This window comes from Pistacia vera, unplaced genomic scaffold, assembly GCF_008641045.1.
Source record: "Pistacia vera cultivar Batoury unplaced genomic scaffold, PisVer_v2 Contig111, whole genome shotgun sequence".
Lineage (NCBI taxonomy): Eukaryota > Viridiplantae > Streptophyta > Magnoliopsida > Sapindales > Anacardiaceae > Pistacia > Pistacia vera.
The window spans coordinates 301,670-323,774 of NW_022195149.1; the positions used below are offsets into that span (position 1 = coordinate 301,670).

Genomic DNA, 22,105 nt, shown 5'->3' on the forward strand with positions numbered 1-22,105 from the left:
GTTGGAACGAATCATGGTCTGCACTGCAGAGAACGGAGATGACGCTGACTCGGTGATAGCGAATGACACCGGCGAAGTTGTCCATGACGGTGGTGTGACTCGTGAGTCGTGAGTGACTGATTTACGGCGAATGGCAGTGGAGAGTTAGGACTTAGGGTTAACGAAAAATCGCAAATTGGTTTTACGAGTTTTTGTTCAGTTTGAAAATTGAAATGGGTTCTGCAATCTGCACTTCTGCTTCTGCGTTTTTGTCTATATGGGTGATATTTGCATATTTAAAAATTACAAATAAAAAACTTTTAAAATCTTGCAAATAGCCCCTAGCTCTTAAGCTCGGGAGCCTGAGAGCCGAGCTCGGCCCGATCGAACTCGGCTCGTCACTGTCACGAGCTGCTCGAGCTCGAGCTGACTTGCCTGATTTTGAGTCGAGCTTGAGCTTGGGGTGAGCCGAGCCCGAGTAGCTCGCGAGCTACTCGGCTCATGGCTCATCCTAGGTACCAAGGCTATAGATATGCTTTTCGTTTTGTACCTTGATACATAGTAGGTGCAAGTTTCTCTCTTGATGCCCATGGGACAGTAGTTCTCCTATATATACATCTTTTTTATCTCCTTTCTTAATCTAAATTCTTTGTTTCAGCACAAAGAATAGAAAATTAGGATGGTGTTCGTTAATTTCTATCGTACTTTTTTTTTTGTTGCAAGCATTGTGAATGACACTGTGATGTTAATCTATACTCCTTAGCCTTTCTATCGAATTCCTTGTCTCTTCGTCATGTGTTAAATTCTTATTCTCATTCTCCAAACATATCTTTGGGTTGATGATGATAGGTGCCAACTTTAGGCATTAGCTATTACAAACAAATCAATAGCTATCTGCCTCCAAGTTCTGACTTTATTCTGTTATATCCTTTCTCCAGAATCTTATAAAAGATGCTAGCTATTAGTTCTTTACAGGAGAAAAAAGAAAAGCACGGTGAAAAGAGGAAAAGGGCAAAGCAGTGAATCTTCAGGTCCCTGTATCAAATTGATAATATAATGTGTCATATTCCTAAATCCTAGCCTAAAATGTAATCAGCTTTAATAAAATCACATAATTCATTGTACCAATAATCGGTTATTTTGACTGTCTTGAGTGGAGGAAATTCTTGATATTTTCGCATGAGGTTCATATGACTGTGAGAAAACTATAGCAAGTGGACCTAAAACCTTTGCAGGGTGGATAGGAGATGTGAAAACATAATTTTAATTGATGTGTAAATTGAAATAACTAGTATTTTGGCAGCTTCTTTTCTTTGTACAATCAGAAGATGCGGGTCCTATATCCTTCAAATCTGTCTTTTTCTTTCAATTTGCCATTTAACAGTCTTTTCAATGCTAGTTTTAATTTTAATTAGCTTTATCTTTTCCTGGATATCTTGCTTGGATTAGATGCGGAATCCCCTGACCATTGGGGTCTGATTCTGAACCACTCTGATGATGTAACAACTGCTTAACTAGAAAATGCTTGCTTAATAATAATAAGAAATGAGACAAATTTTCTTTTTATTTATGTATAAGTCTTCCATACACAAAAAGTATTATTTTACAAAATGCCATTTAAAAGACAAAAACAGGGAAACAGTGTAGCTATTGTCCTGCTTGCTGACGCCCTCCGATGCATCAACACCTAGATCCTCCATCCACAAAGGAAAATGACGGGGTGAGCACAAAATATGCTCAGTGAGTAAACTCTCTATCTGTCTATCCCCAACCATGTTTTCTTAATTCTCCTCACATTTCTTTCTAGTGTTTCTATTAACGTTTGACCTCATTACCGGAGGTACGACCGGATGGCATTCACACAACACATCTCACTCTTCATGACTGTCGGGCGGAGTTCACACAGCACCAACCCGCTCTTAGTGACTACCGAGTGAGGACACAAAAGCATTACCCGTTTCCTAACTATCGGGTGGAGACCACAAAGCATCTACCCGTTTCTATGACTTTGGGTGACGATCACAAGCATCAACCCATTTCTAATGACTATCGAGTGACGATCACAAAGCATCAACCCGTTGCTACTAAATATGGGGACGATCACACATCATCCACCGTTTCACTAAATATCGGGTGACGATCACAAAGCATAACCGTTTCTAAATATCGGGTGACGATCACAAAGCATAACCCTTTACTAAATATCGGGTGACGATCACAAACATCAACCATCTCTAATGACTTTCTTACTCTAGCATTCTCATCTCTCTACCCGTAGAGTAGTTGCATTCACAAAGTTCTTACTCATAAAGCAAGTGCATACAAAGTTTTCTACTCTTCTAAGTCACTTCTCAATGCACAAATAATGCATATGGATGGTTCACTCTCACTAATGCACTTATGAAATGCCAACATGCAATGTTGCAAGAATTAAGGTTCACACTCATACTTAAACTCTACAGGATTTTCAAAACAATCAAGTGCATAACAAGACTATATATAACAATAATTCTATGTCTTTCTCTAACCATCCAAAATGGGAGAAAACTCCCTCACATAGCCATAAACCTGTCATAGAATAACACTTCTAAAAAGGATTTCTCAATATCCTTCAATTCCATCTCAAACTACATTCCCAACACCATCCATTCTCATAATCAAAGTGTATGAACAACCATAAAGCAATAATATCTCATTTAAATTATATAACAAGCATATCACATGTATATACATACACACATATGCAATTACTCTCTATTCAAGAAAGTTCTAAATCTCTACTTGGGTTGGGGTTACTTACCTTGTGGTGCAGAGATCTCACTGCTCTTCCTTTCTCTTGGTTGCTTGATTTTTCTCTACCTTTAAACAATTACACAATTCAACCAAGAGACCACAATATTCAAATATACATAAAATCTCACAAAACTTCACATCCAAAGCAAGAATCCTTACCTAGGATGTCTTAGATTGATCTTCTACCCCAAATCATCCAAAAGCCCTTTAAAATTCCTTGAACATTGGAAGAGAAATTGAGAGAAAGTAAAAAAGGAGAGTGGCGGGTGGAGAGAAGAATGAAGGGTTTTGCAAAGAATTAATTCCTTTAAAAAATTATGCACAAGCATTCCCATTTTGCCCTTACTCTTCAGGGAATTTCATCTATACCCTTTGATATTACAAAACACTCCCCAATATAACAATTCTCCAAGCAAAATCCTTACATTTTATCCCCATTTCCTACTAATTAGGGGTAGAATGGTCAAATTGCCTAGGAAGAAAATATCTAAAACTTAACCAACATTTTGGTCGGCCCGTCGCCGCGGCGAAAAAGCTTCTGTCACGCGGCGAAACTGTCCAGCAGCTTCCCCGGCTTCAACACCTTTTCGTCGCGGCGAAATTCTTCTTCACCTCGGGAAGCTGGAACACTAAACTTCTTCTATTTTAACCAATTTCAAGACAATATTCAACATACCACTCAACAAAGGCCAATCAAACCAATAATATTAATAAATCGACTCAAATAAGAACAAAAGGAGAAACATGGCTACGTACTCAAGTGGGGCGTTACAGATGAATAATGGAGTGAGTCTATCTGTGGTTTGTCCATTTAGCTCTAGGGCCTGAGGTTCTACATTTGGTTGAGCGAGGCTCTGCCTATGTAGGAGGGGCAACAGATCCATTGGTGGTGCTTGAAGCTCGGGATATGAGCAACAAATTTTCTACCACCTCACCTCTAGGCTCATTTTCCCTCCTTACACTCAAGGTGCTATCAAATCTTTACAAGTTGTGCGAGGTTGGCCCCGTTGACTCGTGTGCTGTCTCTCTAATGTGAATAAACTTTATTTCTTAAAGATAAACGCTTTATGCATGCATTATGAAAATGTCTTTAGAATTAAAAAACTATGCTTTGATATCAAGTTTATAGGACCATCCCCCCCTCGCTATCCCATAGATCCGAACACTCTCATGTTACTCAGGTGGATCGAGATGTGTCATGTGTAAACCCTGAAAAAACTACTCGTGATAAAACCTTCCTTGGAACTTTTTCATCAGCAAAATGATTTTTTTTTTTTTTTTTGGAAATAATCGAATATCTCATAGTACAAATACGAAATAAAGTAACTGATAACTTATAAATGATTTGAATTGTAAAACTAGTAACTCATACTAAAAACTCTCATCATAGCTAGTCCAGGGAATATCTATCATACCTAATGGGTTCAACACACTTGTTGAGCAGGGGAAATCTGTCATAACTGACAAGTTTTAACATCGCGAGAGCAGAGCAATGGACCATCCTACTTGGTGGGCAACTATTGCTGTAGAGCAACTAAATCTGTCATACGCATAAGCATAACTTGTGTTTTGGTTGCTAGAGTAGATTGTCGAAGGTTTGATTTGGAGTTGATTTTGGAAGTTTTGTGTTGTTGTTTGTGTGTTTGTGTTCATCGGTCGTCGGACACTCAGCTTCTGTCGTTTCCAACTTGTACACCACCTGTTCGACAAAAGGCCGCTTACACTAACTGTTTGGATTGAAAGAAATTTTAAGGGTTGGGTGGGTTTGGATTGAAGAAGGTGTTGGTGAATGAATTTGAGAGGTATAAAATATCCTGAAATTTTATTAATTTGGCTGGATAGTGATAGTGGTTGGCTGGCGGCAGTGGCTAGGTGGTGGTGGCGGTGGCGGTGGTGATGGCAATGGCAATGGCTAGGTAGTTGGAGATGGGGATAATGTAAAGGTTGAAGAATAGAGTGTTAATGAAATAAATTTGAAAGTAAGATGATTATTTTTCTAATTCGTATTCATTTGGGTGTTAAAAATTAATTTATTTGTCAATGACAGTATGGTAATAGCACTCACCGTATTTGTGTCCAAACTTAAAAATTGATAACAATGTTACCTTAAGTGTGCGAATTTGGAGTAAATAAAACCAGAGTAAAAACTTGTCATTTTGCTAATCTTTGGTGAGAACATTTCATCCTTACCAATCAATAAGAAATATTAACTTGACGTTTGCATTATATCAATACTCATTTACCATTTTACCCAAGAAACAATAAATTATACACACATAATCTAATTACCCCTTAAAAAAATCAGTAATGCTAGGCTTACCGACCCAGCGACCGATTTAACATACCAACTCTGAGTTAAATTTTGAGATTTGGGTTGTTGGGTAGTGAGTCGGTATATAAAAATTGGTATTTGGGTCGGTAAATACAATATTAGTGTAAAAAAATTTCCAGTCATGCACTGTGCTATCCAGTAAAAAGAGTACAAGCTTCAAGACGAAGTGAAAAAGTTTCCCAACTTTCAATAAATTAAGTATAGGAGGGCGACAGTACCGGACGTGAGAAAGGAGAGCGAAAATTAAGCATGGGAATTGGGAGCCACCAGAAAAAACAAACAGAAAATGATTTCATCTCAACGGCAAGGTCACAAACAACAAAACATAATTATGTTGTACTATGAAGTTCATCTATAGAAACACAAGTATTAAAAGAACGAGTGTATTTAGACATGGTTAAGGTACACTGAGCAACAGCCCAATAAGATGTTTATGCACCTTGCCCATATAAAGAATCAGGGCCCAAAACCTAAAACTATTTATACGAGATGTACTGCTGTAAGCCTGCAACTGCACTGAGTGGTTGATCTCTTATGATTTATGAACGTATTTTGACTGCGAATTGGAAAGTTCTCGGTTCTCAGTGCTCAATTTTCAGAGCTCAAATGGCGCCAACTGCCAGAGAAGATAATAAAAGTAACTCTCTCTTTTCTTTAAAATATACAAATGGAAGCAAAATTTGAAATTGAATGATGTTTTCGTCGAATAGCGTTGTGATGAATGGAAATGTGGAATTTTCAGGTTCCGCCAAACGAGTGGCTGTTGTAGGTGCTGGTGTTAGGTATGTTAACTGGTCTTTACATTGCTCTGGTTTTCAGTTTTATGTGTTTGTTAAGTTTTTATGTGTTTAAATTTGTTAATTCGTGTTGCTTATGCCTTACTTGAACTTAATTTTGTCACTTTAGACTGGTTAATGCATTTGTAGCTTAGATAAATCTTCTCCATTTTGTTAGTTTTATGAATGAAATTGGATATTAGAAAACTAAATAAATGAGAGCTCAATGTTCATACCGGTGAGGTGACGTCTACTGTTTTTTTGATAAAAAATCAGGTGCACCTGAGTCATTTCAGAATTAATTGGAGACTTTATGTGTTTTTGAAAGATTTCAGAGAGATCAGAAGTAATCGGAAATTTTTTTTGGAGTTTTTAACAAATTTTAGAATTTAGACGTTTTGGATGAATTTTGCAGTCATTATGGTTTACCTATATTCAATAATATATAGGAAAGGATTATCATATTAACCATGATGTATGATATATATGGACTCACCTATGTGAACTATGAAGCATATCATACGATTAATCGGTTCATAGATGTCTGTGAACATGTGGGTCTCATGTGGATTTACAAAATGAATAGTTTTGAATCACATGATTGTAAAAAATGAATCCCACACTAACTAGTGGGACTTATATAACACTTGGCACCTCTCAATTTATTCCTTTTGATTAAATGTAAAGAGTTGGAGGTGAACCCTTGATGTATCATGGGTTTCTCTATAAACTTATAAAGCTAGTCTCATGTTTATATTTTACATGTTAAGTAAGTTACCTATGATTTATGTAAGAAACATATACCTGTTTCTGATTTGTCTGATTGTGTGTGCTTTCTTTTTGGCGCTCAAAATTTGAGAATGACACTATAATATGATGTTCAAGTGGGCTTGCAGCAGCATACAAGTTGAAATCACATGGATTAAATGTTATAGTGTTTGAAGCTGAAGGAAAAGCTGGAGGGAAGTTGAGGAGTATTTCGCAGGGTGGTCTCATTTGGGACGAGGGAGCAAATACAATGGTAGATTTACCTATAATATACTACTTCTTTAGTTAAATACTATTTACTAGTATACATGGTTAGGAGGTGTTGTTAAGCAGTTAAAAGGTTACTATGAACTGTTAGTTCTGAAAATGATTGATGATATTCATGTATGCATGATGTGATGATGTTCATACATAGTGATGTGTGCGTTAGTCTTAATGATTTTTTGACACTGTGCAGACTGAGAGTGAAACGGAAGTCAGAAATTTGCTTGATGATCTTGGAATTCGGGAAAAGCAACAATTCGTAAGAGTCACCTTATTATCTCAAATTTATGACATTGTGAAGCTACAGTTTGTGTCATTTTGTGCTAGTAAATGGGGTTTTTGTTTTAACTTCATTTTTAAGTGTCAACTTTATTGCAATCATGTAGACTTTACAGTTTTGAATTCTGCGATGTGAATTTTGCTGCTTTGAAGTTGAAAGCTGGAAAGTTAACGGTCAATGATACATATATATAAAAGCAGCTCTCTCTTGACTATATTGATATTGTCTCCCCTTGCAGCCGATTGCTCAAAACAAACGGTACGTTGTGAGAAATGGGGTGCCCATTCTGGTATGTTCTGGTAGCTGCTTTTATGTTGCAATTTTGTTTAAATTTTTTAACATTAAGACAAGGGGACTCATTTTTATAATATTATATCTTTTTTTTTTTCTATATATATGAGCAGTCTATTGACCATAAGCTTTTGCTCAATTTTTAATGCCAGATCCCCTCAGACCCCATTGCACTTATCAAGAGCAACATTCTTTCTACCCAGTCAAAGGTTTGTTTAGCATAATGTGTTTGAGGTCATCCAGTAATCTATAAATTCTCACATGGAGTGGATTTCTGTGGTTACAGCTTCAAATCATTCTGGAGCCATTTTTGTGGAAGAAAAGCGATTCTACTGTAGTGTCTGATGCTAATGCGAATGAAAGGTGATAAGTTTATTTTATTAGCATGTTCAAATTATTTGAACTTCCATTTTGGCTAGTTGTCATAGTTGTAGCTTTCAAGGAAGTAAACTTCTTAGTATTCAGGTTTGCTATTTCTTCTCTTGCAGTGTAGGTGGGTTCTTCCAGCGTCATTTTGGGAAAGAGGTACTGCACTCTAGTAATTTCAATTTATGGTACTTAATTTCTCGGGTAATGTTATATGCATGTTTTAAAACATATGGTCTTTTGATTTTTCCAAAATTGTCTAGAGCTTCAAAATTGATGTGAAATATTTGATGTCTCGATCAAAATTTTATAATGTTTAATCTATGATTATGTTAGGTTGTGGATTTTCTCATAGACCCTTTTGTAGCTGGCACCAATGCTGGAGATCCTGAATCTCTTGTGGTGAGTAATGTCTCTGACGACCTTTATAAGTCTCATGCAAGGACCATAAAAATGGTTTTTTCCCCCTCTCTCTTTGTTAATATTAATTGCTGTACTGGCGAAGACTCTTGAGCAAAAATTTTATAATGCTAATGAATTTTTCTTATACTACCTGTTTAAGGTTGAGATGGGACATGTATTTGCAATATTGGAACTTTTCATACTAGTGAGCTGATCTTGAGCATGACATCTTGTCAGTGATAACATGGAGTTCTTGACTCTGATTCATTTTCATTTCTGCAGTATTTGTGTTGATTAACTTGTCATTGTTATAACAGATGCGCCATTCATTTCCGGAGCTATGGAATCTAGAGAAAAGGTTTATACTTTGTGCGACTTTCCTGATACTCCTGTACATTACTTATGAACATTGCTTATGTTGTTACTTTCTTGCAATTTTTGCATTTGGGATGCATTTCAACTTTGTGAATCACACATTTAATAGGCCATATGCAAAATAGATATTTTCATTTACTAAAGATAAAGATGATTATGTTCTGAGTATATTACTTTGATATTCTTGTCTCTAATGTGCTGCAGTCAGATGTGTTCTGTGGATATGGATCAATATTCATGAAAGTTGAAGACTGGTGGCAAAATTATGTTTTGTGTGGATGGTTTCATTTGTGGTTGCCCTTCATATGAGAAAGTTTTTGACATGTTAATATGTTGAGCCTTGACTACCAAACAATATAATTTTCTGATGATGGAACATGATTTCTTTGGCCTTTGTCATGCTATCTCCATTCTGTTCAAAACTTACTTGAGCTATTGAAGAATATGCCTATTTCATGAAGAGTTATATCCATGTTATTAGCAAATTTACCTGCAAAAACAGTTGCTTCTCTGTACAATTGTTACAGTTAATGACTTTACCATTTGTATTGAATGAACACTAATGCCAGAATTAGATTAATAAAATGTAACAGAGTGACACTCTTTTATTGGGTGCTTGTTGCTCAATTTGTGTTTATTTATAAGTTCCAAGTTCTCTATATCTTTTGTCAGATATGGTTCTGTCATAGCTGGGGCCATTCAATCAAAGTTGTCTGCCAAAAGGGATAAAGGTGTTGAAACAAAGGGTTCTTCAGAAAGGAAGCGTAGCCCACGTGGTTCATTTTCTTTTGTTGGTGGAATGCAGGTAGTGGTTTTAGTGCAACCTTTCTTTTTCTCAAGAGACTATGTAATTCATTGTTGTGGGTGATCTCACTCATGCAGTATGCTTCTCTTATATCAGTGCGTATTCATGAATTTCACTTGTCCAATTGTTTGTGATTCCACATTCTTTATCCTCTTAAGATTTGCAACAGAAAGATAATTGTTCACTGCCATTTTTATTTAATATAGAAAAGTGATGATATAATACTATTATGATTTTATTTAATTTTCTAGGAGCTGGCCTCACCTGTTCCATTTATCATTGAATTTTACCTCTAAGGTCATCACATCTATTGAATTACATTATCTTTTATAACCCAGTTGCAACTAAAATTCTTTTGTTTCCTCGTTTGTCCCTCTAGCAGGTGTCCTGAATCAAATCTGGCCTCTTTACTGATAATCTCATTGATTTTTGTTGCTGTTTTCTTGTTGTTTTATGTTCACTTTTGCAGACACTCACTGATACTTTGAGCAAAAAGCTTGACGAGGATGAGCTTAAACTAAGATCAAAGGTTCTATCATTATCTTATGGTCGTGAAAGGAAATCAGCATTAGAGAATTGGTCACTCTGTTATGCATCTAACCATGGCAAGCATTCACAAGGTTTATCTTTTGATGCAGTAATCATGACGGTTGGTATTTCTTTTTATTAGAGGAAGTGTTTTTCAGTTATTTATTTATCTTTGAATTGAGAAACTGGGTTTCAAAGTTGAGTAATGGTGTCAACCAGATAAGTCCCCACGTAAACCAGCCAATTAGTATGACTTATGTGTTTGTCTGTGATAAGAACCTGACTGATTCACGATCAACCAACTCAACTCACACAGAGAACAAGAATAAACACTGAATAATGCACTGATATTAATATTAATAATCTGCAGAACTGGATGTTCCAGTACTGAGAACTTTAAAGGAAAATGAAGAAGAACAGAATGCGGAAAATGAAAAGAAAAGAAAAGATAACTCTAGCACTTCGAGGAGCTAGGACCTTCCCAATACAACTTTGTGAATAATCCCATGCCCTGTACATCTTTCGTAACCTTCTTATACCCAATTATCTTAACAAACTTATTCTACTAGTTTGCAGGCCTAACAAACTCCTTTGCTAATCTGGTGCCACGGCTAAATATTCCTTTTTAAGCAGCTCCCATGTGGCCTTCTAATTCACTTTATTCATCCTCACGTACACCTTGCTGCTAGGCTGTGTAATTCCCTTGATGCCCTCCTCTGAACCTCCAGGAATGTTTAGTTTCCTATCAATAGCCTCCCCTAGGAGAGCCACCTTGTCCTCAAGGTGAAAGCTAGGATACTGATTAGCAATGACATCATATGGCTCCCATGTAGCTTCAAAAGAAGGAAGATCCTGCCACTGAATTAGGACCTCCTTAGAGCCATCCAAAAGAGTTAGAATAACCAGAACTGAAGCAGGATGGACCATTAACTCTAAGTCCTCAGTCAAGAAGGCCGGGAGAGGTTGGATAGGGACTGCTGAGTGCAAACTCTGCTTGAGTTGAGAAACATGGAAAACTGGATGGATTTTGGCAGTAGGAGGGACATCTAATTTATAAGCAACTTCCCCTATCCGTTGCACAACTGCAAAGGGACCATAGAAACGGGGGCTCAGCTTCTCATTGAATTTCTTGGATAAAGACTTGAATTTATATGGTTGTAGCTTGAGGTACACAAGATCACCCGGGTGGAAAACTACGTCCCTACGGTGGGCATTGGCTGTAGTTTTCATGCGAGTTTGCGCTGCATGTAGGTTGTCTTTAAGATCCTCCAAAAGAGCATTGCGTTCGACCATTTGCTGATTAATATCCTCCACAGCAGATCTAATTTCAGTGAATTTCAGGAGAAGTGGGGGTCCCGTCCATAAAGAGCCGTGAACGGAGTCATTGGTAGCACTGTGGTAAGAGGTGTTAAACCAGAACTCAGCCCAAGAGAGCCATTTAGGCCAGTGCTTAGCTTTGGAAGAGGTGAAACAACGAAGATAAGTTTCCAAGCAACGGTTAACCACCTCTGTTTGTCCATCTGTTTGGGGGTGATATGCCGAACTAAACTTAAGGATAGTCCCTGCCAACCGAAATAATTCAGTCCAAAAATGACTCATAAATACCTGATCTCTATCCGAAACGATGGATTTGGGAATCCCATGAAGACGTACTATCTCGCTGATGAAAAGAGTCGCAACCTGCTTAGCATCATAAGGGTGGCATAACAGAAGAAAATGACTATATTTAGTCAACCTGTCAACAACGACCAGTATAGTGTCATACCCACAAGCCTTAGGGAGTCCCCCGATAAAATCTATAGAAACATCATCAAATGCTAAATTAGGAATGGGGAGTGGCTGCAAAAGGCCGGCAGGTTTTAAGGCCTGATGCTTGTTCTGTTGACAGACGCCACAAGCCAGGACAAACTTTTGAACATCACGTTTAATGCCTTCCCAGAACGGTATGCTAGTGATTCGTTTGTAAGTTCAATAAAACCCAGAGTGCCCGCCACTTGGAGTGTCATGTAACTCATGGAGCAACCGGGGAATAAACTTAGATGTCATAGGGAGTACTAACCTGCCCTTGTAAAGGAGGCAGCCATTACGAAGAGAGTAATTTGGCCGAGATGACGCATGAAGTAGCAGATCTTGCACAACTATCTTGAGTTTTGGATCTTGGAAAGCCTCAGCAGCCAAATCTTCATACTCACTGAAGTGTGCTATTGATAGGGCATGCATGGACACAACTGTTTCCTGGCGAGACAAGGCATCGACACTTTATTGGAGCTGCCAGGTTGGTACTGGATTTCGAAGGAGGATCCTAACAATTTGGAGATCCATTTGTGCTGCTCAGGGGTCAGAGGTCATTGGTCCATTAGGAACTTGAGGCTGCGCTTGTCCGTCTTGATAATGAACTTCCGACCAAGCAAGTAATGGCTCCATTTGCGAACGGCGAAAACAATCGCCATGAGGTCACGCTCATAAACTGACTTTTATCGGGATGAGTAGGAGAAAGCCCTGCTAAGAAAAGCTACTGGACGACCTCTTTGTACTAGCACAGCGCCTATTCCTGATCCTGACGCGTCAGTGTGAACCTCAAAGGGCAATGAAAAGTCAGGAATGATCAACACCGGAACAGTCACCATGGCGTGCTTGAGAGTATCAAAGGCCTTTTGTGCTTCCTCACCCCAACGAAAGGAATCTTTCTTAAACAATTGGGTTAATGGGTGGCCTATTTGTCCATAATTCCGAACAAATCTTCTGTAGTACCCTGTGAGCCCCAAGAATCCTCGTAAGCTCTTTAAGGTGGGAGGAGTTGGCCAAGATAACATGCAATCAATCTTTGTCGAATCTGCCTCCACTCCATTCGCTGAGATTAAATGGCCCAAATACTCCAATTTCTCTTGAGCAAATACACATTTGTTTTTATTAAGGACCAGCTGGTGCTCCTGCAATGTCTGGAAAGCCTGTCTCAAATTCAGAATGTGAGTAAACAAATCAGCGCTATATATCAGAATGTCATTAAAAAAAACAAGAATGAACTTGCGGAGGAATGGCTTGAAAATGTCATTCATCAATGCTTGGAATGTGGAAGGAGTGTTAGTTAGGCCGAATGACATAACTAAAAACTCATAATGGCCTTCATGGGTTCAGAAAGCAATCTTTGGGATATCCTCATCTCGAACCCGAATCTGGTGGTAGCCCGATTTAAGGTCAGGTTTTGAAAATATGGATGCACCCCCTAACTCATCCAATAACTCGTCGATGGTGGGTATCGGAAATTTATCAGGAATGGTGAGATCATTCAAAGCCCGATAGTCGACGCAAAATTGCCAACTTCCATCCTTCTTTTTAACTAGTAAAACGGGGCTCGAAAAGGGACTTATGCTAGGTTGGATAACACCAGCTGCTAGCATCTCACCCACCAATTTCTCAATCTCATTTTTTTGAAAAAACGGGTATCGGTAAGGCCTAATGTTGGGGGGTTGAGCCCCTTCTCTGAGAGTGATGGCATGATCTCTTTTACGATGGGGGGGAAGAGTTCCTGAATGATCAAAGAGACTAGAAAAGTCGGTCAGAACAATCTCCACTTCCGGATGCAGAATTGGGGCCGAAACACTATCTAGATGAGTAACAGAACAGAACTCAATGACATATCCCTCCCCCTGTTGGTGTAGTGACTTGAGCATTGCTTTTAACGAAACCACGAAGGATCTCCCTGTAGGGTCACTGATTTTCCATGAACTTCAAACTTCATTGTTAAGCTCTTCCAATTAGAACACACATCACCCAAAGAACTCAGCCAAGATATTCCCAAAACGACATCCGCTCCTCCTAACTCAAACGGAAAAAAATCTTGACAAACTGTGATGCCCTGAATTTCTAGTTCCACTTCTCTACAAACCCCAGTACTCCTTACTGTATACCCATTCCCCACCATGACGCCAAAAGTCTTAGTATCATCCCTACCCAGTTGCAACTTATTGACCAGATCTTCAGAGATGAAGTTATGGGAGGCCCCACTGTCAACCAACACTATGACTCTCTCCCCTTTAATCTGCCCACGAAGCTTCAACGTGTTTGTTGAAGGTATACCTACAATGGAACTCATAGATAGGGCAATAGGAGTACCTTCGGTATGGGTCTCATCCTCGGGTTTCAGAATGGTTTCTTCCTCCTCAGACTCTTCATCAGCTGTAACATACAAAATCTGCAGTGTTTTATTCCGACAACGATGATTGGGGCCAAACTTCTCGTTGCACTTGAAACACAACCCTCTCTCTCTTTTATACTGCATTTCAGCGTCTGTTAGTCGTCGAAAATTACCCTCTCGAAGGTTTGTTGGTGAATATTCAGGTGGTCTCTCTCCCTTTTCAGATCGCGTTTGTACTCCACTGGTGCGTTCTGCACTTTTTGCGTAGTTGGAGCCCCAGCCGATTCTAAGAGGTTCTGGGCTAGGTGTAACTCGTGTATATGGTTGGTCAATTTTGTTTGGTTCAGTTTTAAAATTCCACTGACTTGCTTCAGCTTTAAAATTTCATTGGACTCGGTTTGGTTTAAATTTAGACTTGTCTAGGATCCAATTTCTTTCCTCTATCCTGTGGGCCTGGTTCATTAATTCAAAAAGTGAGGTGGGCCTAGCAATTCTTAGATCTGCCTTAATCTTCTCTTTTAGTCCATTAGTGAATGTGCCCATCAATAATTCTTCTCCTACCTCATTCATCGGTGCAGCAAACAATTCAAACTGCTCACGGTATTCTGTTACAGTTTCGGTTTGTTTCAACGCCACCAAGGACTCAAAAGCAGAACCCTTATAGGATGGCCGAAATCGTTCGATTAGTGCGTTTTTAAACGTTCCCCAATTTGGAAACGGAGCTCTTGAATCAGTCCACTGGAACCAATTGAGGGCCCTTCCCTCCATGCACACCGCCGCTGAATCCATCTTCTCAGCCTCGGAAATCTTGTTGATGTTGAAATACCGTTCGGCTCAGAAAGTCCATCCATCCGGGTCTTCACCATTGAACACAGGTAAATCCATCTTCCTTGTTTCCGATCATCTCCATCAATCGCACTACTTCTGAGTCGCTTTAATCCTCCGGTGTTTTCCGATTGTGCTGGGCTTCCTTCTTCATTAGTCATCTGGTTTCCTGATTTTTCTCCCTTATCTTTCCCTTGATCACCACTCTTCTCCTTCTCATCCCTCAATCGCATCCATTCTTTGAATTCCATGAGATACCCCTTGATACTGCCAAGGTCCTCCTTAACAATTCCTACATCTTTTTCCAATCCCTCAATCCTGGTCTCCATCCTCGTATTAACCATAAGGATTCCTTGGCTCTGATACCAATGATAAGAACCTGACTGATTCACGATCAACCAACTCAACTCACACAGAGAACAAGAATAAACACTGAATAATGCACTGATATTAATATTAATAATCTGCAGAACTGGATGTTCCAGTACTGAGAACTTTAAAGGTAAATGAAGAAGAACAGAATGCAGAAAATGAAAAGAAAAGAAAAGATAACTCTAGCACTTCGAGGAGCTAAGACCCTCCCAATACAACTTTGTGAATAATCCCATGCCCTGTACATCTTTCGTAACCTTCTTATACCCAATTATCTTAACAAACTTATTCTACTAGTCTGCAGGCCTAACAAACTCCTTTGCTAATCTGGTGCCACGTCTAAATATTCCTTTTTAAGCAGCTCCCATGTGGCCTTCTAATTCACTTTATTCTTCCTCACGTACACCTTGCTGCTAGGCTGTGTAATTCCCTTGATGCCCTCCTCTGAACCTCCAGGAATGTTTAGTTTCCTATCAGTCTGCATGCTAGCTGCTGAAAGCATAGAAAGCCTCTACAACTGACATTATTAGGAAGAAAGAAAGAGCTAAAATAATGTGAGTGCACACGCTGCTATTGTTGAATACTTGTCCAACTGCCAGAATGCATTGCACTGAAGAAAAGAAATGTTTGTCAAGAACAGAAAACTCTGACTTAGTGCACTTGTAACATGTTTTCCATTTTACTGACACTAATATATGGTCAACAAATACATGAACCAGTTAAGCATTTACATGCAAGTACATGCTTGAATGCTATCTGTAGACATTTTATTTAATTGTATGGAATCTTTTTCTGTCCTAGGAACATCAGGTGTAATATACTCACTTTACTTACTACACTTATTTATATTTGCGTTGCTAAAATTACATTATTCTTAAGCGACAGGGATTTTGATTTTGATAGGCTCCAGTATATAATGTCAAAGAAATGAAGATTACAAAACGAGGAAATCTCTTTCCATTAGACTTTGTTCCCGAGGTACTTATTCTAACAATTTGAGTTTAGCCTCTGCGCAAATCATCATCAATATTTTTGGAGATTTCAGCAATTGTTGGGATTTAGGCTTTTTCAAAGCTGTGGTTAAATGATTCATTTTACTTATTTAATTTGCAAAAGATAAAAGTTCGGCTCCATGAGGGCAGAGGTTGATTGTTCTGAAATGATATGGTCTCATGAAGCAATAGGCTGTCAAAGTTATTATATCTTATATGCTCCCATTATGTTAAAGTTGAAAGCAACAATAATGTATTTGCTACGCATCATGCAGGTGAGTTACTTGCCACTATCAGTCATCATCACCACCTTTAGGAAGGAGAATGTCAAGAAGCCTCTTGAAGGATTTGGAGTTCTTGTTCCCTCTAAGGAGCAACAAATCGGTTTAAAGACTCTTGGTAATGCATAGCTAAAGCCCAGTTCAAGGAATGACATCATTTTCCTAGTGCTTCTGTTACGAATATTCTATTTTATAGGTACACTTTTTTCCTCTATGATGTTCCCAGACCGCGCCCCTAAGAATCTACATCTTTATACAACCTTTGTTGGGGGAAGCCGTAACAGGGAACTGGCGAAATCTTCGACGTATGAGAAAATTCAGTGCTTTTGATATTCTACTTACTACTGGATTCCTGTTTTCCAATTTTTTTTGTGATTTTTTTTGTGGGCTTACTTATATATAATTTTGTGCATTTAACCTTTTGCATGTACTGGTTATTGTTTTAGGGATGAATTGAAGCAGATTGTTACTTCCGACCTTAGGCAGTTGTTAGGAGTGGAAGGGGAACCCACATTTATGAAGTATGTACATCATTTAATAATCTATGGATGTAGATATTTTATCTTATAACTTAAAGTACATTTTATGGCAGTCATTTTTTCTGGAGTAAAGCATTTCCCTTGTATGGGCGTAACTATGACTCTGTTCTAGAAGCAATTGAGAAGATGGAGAAAAATCTTCCTGGATTCTTTTATGCAGGTAACAACTCATCAGCTCAAAGATCAGCCAGCTAAAAGGCTGGCAATTCTGCAAATATTTATTCAGGGTTCTTATAATTCTATATACTTTTAAGGTTAGTTAATTCAGAGACAATTTCTAAAATCATATGAGCATATGTGGCTCAAATGTTCAATGCATTAACCACCTGATAGATTTCCGCTTCATCTACCTACTGTAACTCCCTTTTGAAAATAATATAAGATTGTGGAGAATAGTAATAATGGCCACCAAGGAACTCTACATGTTTGTCCTTAATAATTCCTTTTAGTTGTGTGTNTCTTTTAAATAGAAAAACAACTTGATATTCGGCTTTGATTATGCTCCTTACCATAGTAGGAATTGACCTTATCCTTCCAAGATTTACTGCACAACAAAAGGTATAAAGATATAAATGGGTATATTCTTTGAAACATCCATAAAAAATATTGGTCTTTTAAGATAAATGGTAATGGGTTTCAAATTACGCTACACTTGATTTTACATGGAACGCTTCTATATTATTGTTAACATGTGTAAAATTCAAACTGCTTTTAGTTTTAGGTTCTCTTTCCCTCCTATTAAAGCAGAAAGGGACCACTTCCATCAAAAGTGGTCCATTGCAAGTTTAAATGGTAGTTGCTAAATGCACCACATTGCTTAACCCTACAAATCATCAAAAACTTTTTAAAAAGTTACTATTTTCGAAGTACATCATTTATATTTTCAAACAAATAATTTCTTCCTTTGTCCTTCTGCTATTACTTTCCCAAATTATTAATCTTTAAGCCTTTTTTTATTTGTTTAAATTCATCATTTTAATTATTCTATACCCAGTTAAATTTAAGAATTTCTTTCTCGTTGTTCATAAAATTACAAAGTGATAAACTATAGAAATGGTATAAAAATAAGTGAAACTTTATTTTTCTCCTAACACAATTAATTTTTTTCAATTTCTTTTTTCTTTGAAATAAATATTTTATTTGTTAAAAAAAGAAGAATTTTGAATTAAGGTTTTACATAAGGATGCAAGTGCCGGGAAGAACATGAACACAAGAATTTAAAAAAGAACGAGTGTATTTAGATATGGTTACGGTACACTGAGCAACAGCCCAATAAGATGATTATGCACTTACTGTGAGTAACGGCCCATATAAAGAATAGTCACTGAGCTGTTCATAGATGTCTGTAAACATGGGGGTCTCATGTGGATTGACAAAATGAGTAGTTTTGATTTTTGAATCACATGACTGTAAAAAATGAACCCTTGATGTATCATGGGCTTTTCTACAAACTCATTGAACTAGGCTCATGCTCATACCATATACCTGTTTCTGATTGTGTGTGCTTTCTTTTTCGCTCGAAAATTGAGAATGACATTATAATATGATGTTCAAGTGGGGTTGCAGCAGCATACAAGTTGAAAGCACATGGATTAAATGTCATGACATTTTAAGCTGAAGGAAGTGCTGGAGAGAAGTTGAGGAGTATTTCGCAAGGTGGTCTCATTTGGGACAAGGGAGTAAATACAATGGTAGATTTACCTATAATATAATACTCTTCTTTTACTGCGATAATAGCGTGTCTACCAACCACTGTATTACATGCTAAATTACATCTACCATCGGTTCTGTTTTCTTATTTGTGGTCTGATTTTCATCTTGGTAGGTAACCATAGAGGTAGATTGTCCGTTGGCAAATTAAATATATCCTCTGGGTGCAATGCTGCTGATCTTGTAATTTCGTATTTGGAAAATTCCTCAGAAAACTAAACTAGACGCTCGAGCGAGGATCCTCTTTGTTGAGATGGAAGCTGTATTTCTGCTTTGTAGTGTGATACCTTTGTATTTTCTTCTTTTGCCACTTTCTATCTTCAGTTCTGTAGCCTGTACAATATAGCAAGAGATTTCAATTATAGAATGTGTGTAAAAATGTTCTTTCATTTGGAGGGAAAGTGAGAATGCTATTGTGCAAGACTTTTATTGTGAAAGATAAAAAGACCATTTTTAACGTCATGGTCTTCCATTCGATATTCTTGTTGAAACATTTTGGCCCCAAATCATAAAAATTCTGTTTACAACGTCTTGTTACAAATTCAGTAATTGATTGCTCAAATTCAGGTTACATTGACAGCAGTTTAGTTCCATTTCGTGGAATTTGATTGCATAAGGTAAAATGAGATTAATGGTGAGTTTGGGCTTATTCATTACTGTAGTTTCTTTCCTAATCACTTATTTCTTAAGCAATCACCCAAAGTGTGTTTGGTAAATATATTTCAAAATTTGATTATAACAATTAAAAACTATGCCTAAGACAGTTATGGTTAGAAAGACTTGCCTCAATTTGATTAAATGCATGCTAAAATAATTACTCTTTTAAATTTAAAAATTGATCAGGAGAAAGGTCCTCATATCGAACGGCTGAAATCTTGCAATAAAACCGAGTCTGGACATAAGTGTAGCAACGAGCGGCTTACTCATTCATATACAAAATCACTCCCTGCGCGAACTGTGGTGGCGAGAACATTGGTGGAGTTTGGGGTTCGATTTTAGCTTCTCCTATCTGGTGAGTTTCTATTATTACCAAATCCCATATTCCTAATTCTTTACATTAGCAATGTTTCGTTTCATATTCAAAACCCGGTTAGTTCAACAGAGAACCATAGACTTCAATATCAATTATTCTAATGTCCGGTATCTTCAGACTCTACAATCTGTAAACTCAATTGCAGCACCCACCGGAGACCAACAGTCTTTAACAGTCTCTTACCTTTCAAACGCATGTGGGTTGTCTTTAGAAAAAGCTATCAAAGCTTCTAAGCTAGTTGACATAAAAAACACTCAGAAACCAAACTCAGTTCGTCAATTGTTAAGGTCTCATGGATTTGCTACATCCCACATCACTAGTTTAGTTTCTAAGAACCCATCTATTCTGTTGGCTGACGCAGACAAAAATCTTAAACCCAAGATGGAGTATTTTGAATCGGTGGGAATTAGAGGACCTTTCTTGCCTAAGTTTCTATGTTCAGATAAAAGAATTTTGAAGTCTAGTTTAAAGAACCATATAATACCCACCTTTGATTTCCTTAGAGGCTTTGTCGAAACCAATGAGAATCTTATCAGTGCTTTGAAGCAATCCACCCGTGTCATTGGCAACAATGTTCAGAAGCATATGGGGCCGAATTTGAACACTCTAAGGGCACATGGTGTGCCTGAACCTCATATTGTGAGACTGATTATGTTAAAGCCACAATCGCTTCTTTTGAGAGCTGATATGTTTGAAAATGTGGTTAATGCCTTAAAGGAAATGGGTTTTGAACCAACTAGTATGTCTTTCATTATAGGTTTTAGGTCAATGACGAATTTTGGCAAATCGAAATGGGAAAGTAAAAAGGAGACTCTGATGAGCTATGGTTGGTCTGAAAGTGATTTCCTTTTGGCATTTAAAAGACAACCGATATTAATGCTTTGCTCGGTGAAGAAGATTAGGGTATTGATGGATTTCTTCGTGAAAAAAATGGGATTGAAGTCATCAGACATTGTTAGATGTCCTAACTTGTTGATGTTTAGTCTGGAGAGGAGAATCATTCCAAGAGTGTCGGCTCTCAAAGTTGTGATGTCAAAAAAGTTGTCAAAGAAGGATATAGATGTAGTCTGGTATTTAAATATGAGTAAAAAGGACTTCGAGAAAAGATTTTTGACCTGTTATATGGATGGTAACCCTGAAGTGATGGAGGCGTATAAGAGTTCGCTGGATTCTCGAGATTCATTTATTGGATTCTAGAACTAGACTCGTTGAAGCAATTGATGAGTTTCCCAGAATGTAAGCAACTGGTATGCGCTAACAATATTAAGGTTAAGCAATTGTTGGATTGGTAGTTGGTGTATTTTTATTTTAAGGTCCTCTTGTGTTATCTGGCCTTTCTACCGCAACTGACATGACCTGGGCATGGCTTATTGTAGTTTTTGTTTTCTGAAGATGAGCGTAAAAAATTTATTATTATTTACAAAAGCTTGGCTGAGAAATTTTGGATGAGTTGATAGATTGATAACTCAGCATATGCTTTTCTTTCATCAATGTGTTTTATATGCATAACCTGTTATTTTGGGATTGTATAATAGATTCGTTTATTAATTTATTTAGTCTACAGTATTGATGAGTTGCTTTGTATTGCAAAATGGTGTTTCACATGGTTGTTTAACTGAACCAATGAAGAGTTTGCAGTCAATTGCTCTACATTTTGGTTGAACTTTTCTATTCAAATATAGTTATCTTGTGCTCTTCTTTTTCAAAGAAAATTTGTTGTCTGCTAACTTTAATTCAAGACTACAGTTGGAAGGTACAATCAACTAATTTTTCCTTTGTATTGATTGAATGGTGACTCTGCTTTTTAGTTGGTTACCAAGGCTATAGATATGCTTTTCGTATTTGTACCTTGATACATTAGTAGGTTTCAAGTTTCTCCATTGATGCCCATGTGGACAGCTAGTTCCCCTATATGTACATCTTTTTATCTCCTTTCTCAATCTAAATTATTTGTTTTCTGTAAAAAAGAATAGAAAATTAGGATGGTGTTCTGTTAATTTCTATGTTACTTTTTTTTTTTTGGTTGTGTCTCTGTGTGTGTGTGTTTTTTTTTTTTTGGGGGGGTGGGGGTGTTTTGGGGTTGCAGCATTGAAAATGGCATTGTGATGTTAATCTTCGTTATGTCTTAACACTTCTTAGCCTTTCTATCGAATTCCTTGTCTCTTCCTCATTGCCCCAAACCTATCACATCCCGTATCATTGTGTTAAATTCTTCTCTCTCTATCTCCAAACAATATCTTCTTTTTGGGTTGATAGGTG

At 37.6% G+C, this 22,105-nt stretch overlaps 2 protein-coding genes across 2 annotated transcripts; both read left to right on the top strand.

The window, feature by feature from the left end:
- Positions 1-5,609: 5,609 nt before the first annotated feature.
- Positions 5,610-19,032, top strand: LOC116140647 (protoporphyrinogen oxidase, mitochondrial). The gene is made up of 18 exons (XM_031426247.1): positions 5,610-5,741; positions 5,847-5,886; positions 6,766-6,901; positions 7,106-7,171; positions 7,431-7,481; positions 7,636-7,692; positions 7,770-7,846; positions 7,972-8,008; positions 8,186-8,251; positions 8,569-8,609; positions 9,299-9,431; positions 9,901-10,080; positions 16,195-16,269; positions 16,559-16,682; positions 16,761-16,869; positions 17,011-17,085; positions 17,157-17,263; positions 18,929-19,032. Exons 1-18 carry the CDS (start codon positions 5,639-5,641, stop codon positions 19,030-19,032), a joined length of 1,581 nt encoding a protein of 526 aa, XP_031282107.1. The 5' UTR covers positions 5,610-5,638.
- Positions 19,033-19,876: 844 nt separating this feature from the next.
- On the top strand, positions 19,877-21,043 carry LOC116140561. The gene has a single exon (XM_031426175.1). The coding sequence runs from the start codon at positions 19,877-19,879 to the stop codon at positions 21,041-21,043; it is 1,167 nt and encodes a 388-aa protein (XP_031282035.1).
- Positions 21,044-22,105: the final 1,062 nt, after the last annotated feature.